Source organism: Euleptes europaea, chromosome 3 (genome assembly GCF_029931775.1).
Source record: "Euleptes europaea isolate rEulEur1 chromosome 3, rEulEur1.hap1, whole genome shotgun sequence".
In the NCBI taxonomy this organism is placed as follows: domain Eukaryota; kingdom Metazoa; phylum Chordata; class Lepidosauria; order Squamata; family Sphaerodactylidae; genus Euleptes; species Euleptes europaea.
In genome coordinates, this window is record NC_079314.1 from 77,696,469 (window position 1) to 77,706,998 (window position 10,530).

Below are 10,530 nucleotides of genomic sequence, written 5' to 3' on the forward strand. Positions count from 1 at the left end.
ATACAGATCAAAAATTCCAGAGAACAAGATGAGTTACACAGAACCCCCAGGTCTGCAGAATATCCAAAAACTTTAACATAGAAATAATGGATTTTTTAAAAGCCACAAAGCAGAGAAACAATGTATGTGCCTGCATAGATGCAACTTAAACTACCATTTTGGGAGTTGCCTAGCAACTCCATAATTGTTGCCTAGAAAAACCAGCTGGCTGGTAGCAGTGGTGGCTGGGGGGAGGAAGAGAGGGGGGGGGTTCCAAGGGCAAGCAGGCAGGACCTGACTGAACAATGCAAAAAAGAGATGGCCGACCAAGCAGGAGAGTGGGTAGAAAGGCAGGCTACAGCATCCATAGAGACATCAGGGAAGGGAGGAGCAGGTGGCAGCGTAACTGACACAGTAGGGATGTGGAGAGTGAGGGAACCAGCAGTGGCAATGACTGGGCTGACAGGGAGTGTGGCACAGAGCAGCCTCCAAAATAAATGGGAACTGCTAGATGAAGGTGGTGGCCAGATATGGGCACCAAGGGAGCCTGCAGCTGACTGCAGGCTGCATGGTTGGTGCTCTTCAGCCTCCACCTTCTTTTCTTCCTGGTGGCCAAGAGGTTTGGGTCCCAAGAAAGAAGGGGAAGTGGGAGGGCAAGAGGGAGGTGGGGACTAGTGTTGTTGGGACTAAGAGGGATAAGAAGGAGGGCAAGGAAGGCAAAAATGGGAGGAGAGGGCAGTGGGAAGAGGGGGTGTAGGTGGCAGAGTTGTCAGAAGCTGAAGGAGAAAGCAGGGACCACAGATGGAATTTCCCTGTGAATTTCTAGAAATAGAAGAGGGAGAGTGTACAGAACACACTTTCCTCTGCTGAAGCCAAAAGAATGCCAGACATCCTTTCCACCCTGAACCCAGCCCCCAGCACCTAACAGGAGTAGTGGGTGGCTTATCACAGTGGAGGCCACTGGGTACAGCAAGGGAGCGAAGAATAGGATGTCCCCTCCACTGAGTATCTTTACCGGTCCCTTCCTGTAACCATGCCAAAGAAAAGCTTTGACACATTTTCTTTGGAAAATATATGTCCCTCTTTATAACAAATATATATCAAGTGCATTTCCACTGCTGTGCAAGCATGGTCACTTCTAAAGTTTCCCTCTTTTTAAGCAAACTTGCTGAATACAGTTTGAAAACCACTAATTGTTAGCTGATTGAAAATGGCAACATCCAAAGTAACTACACTTCTCAATCTACTTGATCCTGAATAGTATGATTTCTTTTCTGGAGAAGCCGTATTCAAATTAACAGAGTCAAGAAAAAGAGGATAATGCACAAACTAATTATGCTGGGAACAGTACTTTAAAGAAATAAGCAGATATCACAGGGGCAAAAATGGTGTGTGTGTGTTAACCCCAAGGGTTAATCTACTACTCTACATGATATGCAGAAACTGTTGGGTGTGAAGTTCTAGGCGTTCATTTTAATGATTTTGCATTAAAGCTTATTCCAAAACATAACATGTAAGCTACACACAAGCCCCATTCAGACCTTCAAAATCATTGTGAGGGAAGAGATTAGGATCATGCCAACAATCCTCACCTCCTGAACAATGCACATATCCCTGTGTGTGTGCATAGTCTCTTCCACGCTGTAGGGAGGCAATTGTACATAGGTCCCTATCCATTTAAGGAGAAATAAGTATATTCTCCAGTTGCTGAATTGCATAGAAACCTGGCTGGTAGTCAGAATAATTCACTTCAACTCCAAGGCTGCCTTTGCAGTGTATCCTTCTGTGAACTATCACCTCAGATGCTGTGATTTTATTTTATTGTGGATTAAGCTGTAAAAGTAGTAAACATTATAATCCTCACTTCCTTCTGAAGAAAACTCACCTCAAAATGCTTGGGACTTTTTGAACAGATGCTGTCTAGAGTAAAACTATTTTCAAATGAATAATTTGAGGCTCAGGGGGTTTGCTTTAATCAAATGATAGATCTTCAATTTTAAACAGACTGTTTCCTTTCTTTAGCTCTTCAGTTTAATTAGTAATAACATTGAATTTCCTTATGCTTCAGATCCTTCCCACCACCACTTCTGCTGCATCCTCAAAGGCAAATTATTTAAATGGCAGCAAACACCATGCTGTTGACCAGTCTGGATTTATTTTTATTTCAGTTTAGGTCATGTGTTTTTACAAGCTTACAGATAATGAGCCATCAAATAGTTTATGTGCCCATTAACATATCTGGTTCAAGTTAAAATTACTGATAGGGATGTTTATGAAGCAGAATTAAGAAGTGGAGACTGGAACACAAAGTTCCTGCTGCTGGTCATCTTACCGTGAGTTGTTTCTGCCAGATATTTATGTCCCATACCCCTCTATTTTTTATTTTACTGTGTTCTAGAAGGCAACTAATATTCTTTAACTTATAAATTTATGGCATGGCTTTCCAAAAGGAACAGTAGCTTCTAATATTAGTCTAATCAAAAGACAGCACGGTTATTCCAAGTCACGTACACACGTGAACACAAACATAAGGAATTCAGCATGGAAGTTACCTACTGTAATATTAGTGCACAACAAAAACCAACTACTGGTTACTACCATAAATTCTTTTTTCTCCTCTGAAGAAATCACATGTGCCTTCATTTTCCCCACAGAAAGCAATGTGCATGTACACAGTTCTGATGGCTATGCATCCATTAAAAGCTTTAAATACCTCATTCCAACACTAAAAGTAACCATGATAAAGCAATTAAAACATTATATTGGAGGATGTGATAGCTGCCATTGTGCATGGACAATGTAGAGTGAACTCATTATGTTCAACCTAATGGTCAATTTGCCAGATACTATTGAACAGCAAACAGCAAACACACAACCTATATTTGCACCTATAAGTACCTTCTGCCTCCCACAAGGCAATGAATATGCTAAATATGCTGTTTTGTGACAAAGCAGAAGGAGGGCCGGCAAAGTTAGAACTTTTATTATTCTACCATTACTTCCAATCAAATTAAGCCTCATCCTTCCCTCCCTAGTCCTTACATGCAAGTCTCTTATGGTTTCCATTAATTTGGGCCAATATTATTTGAAGTCTAGTTGTGGGTTAAACGAGAGTGAGGCTTCTGTGGAGCATGAGCAGTACTGGGTACATCGACTTTCACAAAACTGACTGACTACACAGTAATGTAAACAAAATATATTATTGTGCATATGTGTTAGCATTGTTAGTGTAACACACTAGAGTTGCCAGAATTCATTACAGCATCTACTCAGAGCCCTTTCAGATAACCCAATCCATGGATGCTGCTGTTGAATACCAAAAGATGGAATACATGCTTGTTTTTACTTATCATGCTTTTCTTTGATTTCCTCATGCTCAGAAAAAGAAAAGCTGCTTTCCTACTCCATTTGAACTCTGTCTGCTGAAATGCCGAGTCTACTCATGAGAAATGACGAGAGAAAGGTCATATGCCTGCAAAACATTAACAGAGATTCTAGGTAGCTGTGTGAGTCTAAAGCCCTGATCTCTGTGCCTCCATCAGCAGACTGACTTCAAAGTGCCGAGTGTTGTTTGTTAGAGCCTAGCTTGTTTTAATGATTGCTTTCATGCTGTGGTTTTATTATTTTATTATAGTTTTACTTCTGAGCTGCCCTTCATGGGTCTCTGGAGAGTCAGCATATACATTTTCAAAAGAAAAATGAACACAAACAAATGGACACCAACCAAAATACCACAAAATAGTGTGCAGGCTTTCAGGCTCTCCAGAACCTTTACAGGCTCTCCAGAACCTTTACTTTTTAGAGATAAAAACAAACAGCAAAGCAAAGGGGGAAGGTACAAAAAGATGCTGGTTAAGGCTTATTCTCTGCATCCTGTGTAGAATCTAAACTGATTAGATTAAGTTCTGCCGGGTGAAGCAGGTATCAAGTTGCATCTTAGCAGGAGGTAGAAATAGGAGCCTCCATTTGTTAAAAAGTAGGTGATCCAAATGCACAGCAGTATCAGCTTTTGCACTCTGCCAACTTCATATTGGTGAAGTGGTACCAAAAATGGTACCAAAGTGGTTCAACATACTATGAGGGCCTGAACAAAATGTCTATAGAAGCAAACAGCAATTTTTCTATTTTGTTTCTAGAGGTAGGATTGAACCTTGTGATGATTACCTTGAATATGCAAGTTATCAACTATTTTGCAAAGTTATTACTATGCAAAATTGACCTCAACGGAAATAACAGTAGAAGCAAAAAGGTAGGTGACACTTTGGAGCTGGCCTCAGATTTTGACTTTGCATCCCTGTACATAAATGTTAAAGACATGGCCTCTAGAACTGGATAGGAAAAGCTTCTGTAAACGAGGTGGTCACTACTCAAAGACTGCAGGTGTAGCTTTAAATGTCCTCATATGATAGGAAAATATGCCCTTGATTTATCCTGTCCATTTTTCACCCTGCTCAGTCATCTTCCTCCTTTCTCTCATAAATGTGCTGCACAGGATGGGGAAGCATGGGTGGAAGCTCACAACTGCCTAAACTGCATCAATTAAAAGCAACACAAACATGGTCTTGCGAGCTAACTTCTGGCCTCTGTCATTCTGCAATGCTCAGACATGAGTGGAGAGATTTCAGAGACCCATGCCCACTTTTTTTCTGACCTGTCCGGGGAGCCCTCATGTAACCCATTACCCTGATGATCTCCAGTTTGTCACCCCAGCAGGGTGCGATGCTTGTGCCAGCATTAGTAGCTCAGCTGGGGGTTCCTTTGGCTCACACAAAAATGGAGTGCCCCACCATGGCAGTTCCAGCCTGGTGCCATCAGGCAGACACAGCCCTATCTTGCAGCTGGTGTCCAGGCAGTTGGGGCAGGCGTGGGGGCAGAAATGACATCATCACACAGACGCAGATCATCTTCCCCTGTACCTGCCTCCCAACATCTCCCGCTGGTTGCCAGGAGGGACATGGCAACCCTAGAATCAGAGTTGGAAGGGACCACCAGGGTCATCTAGTCCAACCCCCTGCCCAATGCAGGAAACTAACAACTACCTCTCCCCCACATCCCCAGTGACCCCAACACCTCCCCCCTAAATCCTGCATACTTGCCATCCTTCAGTATCCCTCAGTAGGCAAGCTGGGAGTGGTCTGTACATCGGCCAGTAGGCAGGTTGCCCGATGGCTGTATTCCCGAGTTCTACATCTGGGTAACAGAAATGAGTGACATACATACTGGATGGGAGATACACTTCTGACCAGGAGTGTCTGTGAACAAGATCTTGGGGTACGGGTGGACTGTAAGTTAAATATGAGCAGCCAGTGTGATGCAGTGACAAAAAAAGCTAATGCAACCTTGGGGTGCATCAACAGAGGCATGACATCCAAATCTCAAGATGTCATAGTTCCGCTGTACACTACATTGGTCAGGCCGCACCTAGAGTATTGTGTGCAGTTCTGGAGGCCTCACTTCAGAAGGGATGTGGACAGAATCGAGCGGGTGCAGAGGAGAGCGACGAGGATGATCAGGGGCCTGGAGACCAAGCCCTATGAGAAAAGGCTGAGGGAGTTGGGAATGTTTAGTCTGAAGAAAAGGAGGTTGAGGGGGGACATGATTACTCTCTAAGTATTTGAAGGGCTTTCACTTAGAGGAGGGCAGGGAACTGTTCCTGTTGGCAGCAGAGGATAGGACTCGCGATAATGGGTTTAAATTGGGGGCGGAAAGATACCGACTGGATATTAGGAAAATTTTTATACAGTAAGAGTTGTTTGACAGTGGAATCAGCTACCTAGGGAGGTGGTGAACTCCCCCTCACAGGCAATCTTTAAGTAGAGGCTGGACAAACACTTGTCAGGGATGCTCTAGGCTGATCCTGCATTAAGCAGGGGGTTGGACTAGATGGCCTGGATGGCCCAGCCCCTTCCAACTCTATGATTCTATGGATTTGTTTCACCATGCAGTGCCAACTGTAACCAATAAAAGTTGTGGCCAGTTTTATTCAATTAAATCTTGTCTGTTTTTCTTGCATGTTTGGTGGGTATGCCTCACAGTCTTCCTACGCCCTTAGGTACTGGGCCCACAAATTAATACAACTGGAGAGGCTAAAACGTGAAAGAGAAGAGAATGGCATACCCTTGAGTATATAATTTCATGTTATCTAAATACAACAACTATTTTCTTACCAGACTACACCCCCCTTTCCCTGAATCAGCACAATCCTTACTACTCAACTGCAATTAAGAACAAGAAAGACTATCGCGAATTTCCTTAACACAACTCAATTAAAGCTTAATATTGATCACATTGCATGTACTTGTTCAATACAGCAAGGTCATTCATTACATTTGCCTTCCTATTTCCTTTGTACCCTCCCCCAACTCTCCTACAAGTTTGCATTTGAAAAAGGAAATAGAGCTTTTTCTACCAAATAAATATTGAAGTCTCTTCAGTTCAATTGGAACTTACATGACATTACATGAGAAAAATGCCTTTCTTCTATAAAACCTCCTTCAACATCTGAGATTAAGACTAATGTTCAACATACCTTGGAATTGTTTTAAGAATTAGAGCTGCAAATAACCTAGTCACCAATTTCAACCACAGCTTAATGCTCAGAGTTCTTCAGTCAAAATACCTGTCACTACTGTTTTAAAAAATCCCACCATTCTGTTTTTAGGAAGGAGATAAATATTTCTTCTGAGCCAAGAATGTCCTGTTCTGAGTGTCAAGATTCATCCTAGCAACTAATGAACAAGGTACCCTTGTGCATAGATTAAGTGTAATTTATTTACTCTGCAGCAATCTTTACACACGGACACTATCTGATATTAGCAGATTAATTTTTATGTGAGGCATCACTTGCAGGTCGGGTTGCTAATTGGGCTTGGGAAATTCCTGAAGATTTGGAGGCAGTACCTGGAAGGTAGGGATGTGATACTACATAATTCACTCAGAAGCTGCTACTTCTTCCAGGGGAAATGATCTCTGACATCTAGAGATCAGATTAAGGTCGTGCAAAAAACAATTCGACAAATTTCGGGTTTACTGGGACCGTTTTTTTCCAGTAAACTTGGAATAAGCTGAAACCCCATCCTAGTAAAGGGATGTTTCAACTTTACTTCCAGGTTTACAAAAAAAAAAAAAAAAACCCCAACCATATCCATTATAGTCTATGACTTCTGAACCTGAAACTGAACTTTTTCATCCCTTTTCTCTTAGTCAGCTCTTGTAAGCCTTCCATGTATATGTTCACCGCTAGAAATATATTTCTTGTGCTTATTTTTTAAAAATAAAACCCATTTCGAGTGTAACAACCTCCTGGTCATTTAAGAATTCTCTCCTGGGAAAATCCTGGTATACATAGGTTACTGATCCCAGTTACCCCCTCTTGCTCTGTCTCTGGCTAATTCCCCCAACTTAAGTGGAGACTGCTTGCCAAGGGTAACACACTGTCCCCCATTATGCAGATGCATTGGTAACAAAAAGCGTTGTTTCTTTGCTGCCATCACTTCCATTAGAAAAATCGCTTCTCTAAGAATGGTAGATAGCATACTATACTGTACTATATAATTTTTTTAAAAAAATTAATTTTGTATATTCTAATGTGAGAAATACATAAGGCTGCCAACCTCCTGGTGGGACCTGGAGATCTCTCAGAATTACAATTGAACTCCAGACTCCAGAGACCAGTTCCCCTGGATAAAATGGCTGTTCTGGAAGGTAGACTACGTCATTAAGCTCCACAGAGGTCCCTCTTCAAAATCCACCTTCCCCATGCTCCAAATTCCTAGGAATGTTCCAACCTGGAGTTGGTTACCAAACATGAGATATGGTTTAAATAAGGCAAAACACATTTTATTGATAAATATACACACACGCAACCTGCTTCCTAAATAATCCCAATACTTAGAGCATGACAGATATGCATGGGCAGTGCTTCCCTTTTTACAGAAATGAAAAGGTAATAATTATAAAACAGATACACTTGCATATCCAAGCACATATTAGTTCTGGATCAAGGTATATGAATTACAGTACCAGAGAAAAACAGGTTACAACTTTACAGCTACTCTCAATGGATGCAGGATTGATCATTAAGGATCACATTGTCAACTATATGTACTATTTAGGCATTAATGTTCCAAAGACATTTAAACACTGCATACCTGTGGCAGTGCAGAGTTGAGTTGTCGCTGGAGGGAATCTCGGTCATAGATGACATCCTGAAGGCGTTGCTGTGCAAGAGATAGACTTTCCTGCGTCTCCCGAAGTGTGTCAAGGAGACGATCCCTTTCATCCAGCATGTTCACCATTAGCTGCTCAAAGTGAGAATCCGAGTCTGATCCACTACTCTGGGACCCCCTTTGACTCATGGGGGTGTCCTCGTTGATCGTTGGCATCACTTCACACATCATTTCTTAAAATGGAAAAAAGAATTGAAAACCTGAAGTATAACATATATAAAATAAGTATATCATTCAGAGAAACCAATCCTACGTTGTTGAACAAATTAGGTTTCACATTTTATGTTGACCATTAGTCCAAAAGCTGCTAGTCAGCCAATTAAAGTACCTGATCATTCCACACTCCATAGTTTCTGAGCCTGTCTACATTTAAAGTCTCATCAGCAGATTGACACAGACAGTGTCCCTTGCAATCATGGCAATGATTTCCTTTTTTAGTTACTTTCTTTTACCTGACCTTTACCCACCCACCCCTCTATATTGTGTATTTAATCTTCTGCTTATCTATACTGACACCCATATCTACTATTAAGTGCCAAGGACAGCTCTTCCCAACAGTTCCTTATATCAGGGTCTAACCTGCAGGAAATCCAAGAATGTTGTTTCTGTCTACAGCCACATTCAGATATCATAACAGAATAATACCTGTTTATTTATGACTGGCATAAACCCAGCTTGGGTGCCAGGCTCAAACACTTCCTCCTCCCTCCTTTAGAGTGCAGAGTGCAAATGAAAGTTTCATGGTTTGGGAAACCATCAAACAAACACCAGATTCTATGATGTGTAAATGCTGAGGCCTGGACAAGTTGGGAATTGTTTCTTCCACACAATCTGGGATGCTCAGTCACACACTATAGAGTTCTGAGCTGTGGAGAAGAAAAGCGTAATTTACCCCAGTGCCTGCATTTGAACATATTGAGAAACTGGAGTTTGAAGGCTTCCCAGGCCAGAATGTTTTGGATCACTTGCCATACACGAAGGGAGAGAGCACGCAAACATGGCAAACGAGTAAATAAACCTAGAGGTTTGTCATGTCATCTGAACTTGGCCTACTATTCTTGGCAGTTCATCTACGACAGAGTCAGCCCTTCACATAGGAGACCTCTTCCAATAAGAATTAAGTGTTTCTTACTAGTTGCCTTCTTCACCAGTTCTATCTCAAACTAGGTTACAGGAAGACAAACATTTCTACAAAGCTAATTTGTTCAAAGATTGTTATAGCCTAGCCTAAGGGTGGCTTTTGGAAAAGCAATTAATGTCAAAATCATAATAACCTCTCTAAGATTTCTGCTACTGGGAAACACAATATTATTTCACAAACCAGGATATAGAACCAATAATATGCTGTTGGTTATTTCTCAATAAACAGTATGGTCAATATATATGTGTTGTTTAAGAACACTGCCTGTAAAAATGCTAAAAACTATGGAAGTGAACAGAACCAGCATAAGGCAGCTTTTTACTAAAATGAGTAAGATAGTCACCCTCTTGCTAAGTGTCTCTGAATGTTAAACAGGATATGATCAATAAAGGGAAGCACCATTAAGAACAATTAGGTACCTGATACATCTGCCTGTCCTTCATTCACCCAGTGGTGGCATATCTACTTTAACTCTTTGCAACAGAAAATGGAAGAATGAGTGTGCCTATCTTATTTGAAAGTGGTTATCTAAAGAAGCAATGTAGAGAGCTATGGATCTTGTACACATTCCTGTGGATATTCACTCCCTCCAAAAAACAAAGATTTAGGTCAGTACACATAACTTGACTACTATAACTTGACTGGTGGCTACATGTATGTATTAACTGGAAATGCTGGGTTTAAAATCAAGCAAAATGTTATAAAAGTAAAGTCTGATGGCATCTCTCCCAAGCAATATATAGGCATCCCCATCAAAGAATATCTTCACTATTAAGGCTGTTTTCCAACACTTCATACCACTGAAAACTAATACTTGTTCAGTGCTTACTCCAATTCATAACCTGAGTTGTTTGTGAAACTAGAACAGCAGATACTCTGTTCTTAAATCCTTTCCCAAACTACTAGCTGCATTAACTTCACATGGAATTTTTCCGGCCGATAAGTGCCCCTGCTGTTATCTGCAAAGTGCATTTCCTTGCACACTACTGAATAATTAGAATCATGCTCTGAGGATAAGTTTGGCAGGAACTCCAAGCCAAAGATGGACAGGACATTTTGAGGGTTATAGTAACACTAGACCAAAAGACAAGTACTGCATGTATCTAGAGCATTTTATACCACATTCTTTAAAGAAGTTCAAAGTGTTCTCTAAGGAGCTCATGGTTGTCCCTTCTCTATGCT

The 10,530-nt window shown here is 41.3% G+C and overlaps 1 protein-coding gene across 1 annotated transcript in view; it reads right to left on the reverse strand.

Moving 5' to 3' along the window:
- PPFIA2 (PTPRF interacting protein alpha 2) overlaps positions 1 to 8,378 on the reverse strand; it is a 278,103-nt gene extending 269,725 nt beyond the window's left edge. The window contains exon 1 of the mRNA XM_056845998.1: positions 8,130 to 8,378. Within this exon, the coding sequence (XP_056701976.1) occupies positions 8,130 to 8,378 (249 nt within the window). The remainder of the gene's footprint in view (positions 1 to 8,129) is intronic.
- Positions 8,379 to 10,530: the final 2,152 nt, after the last annotated feature.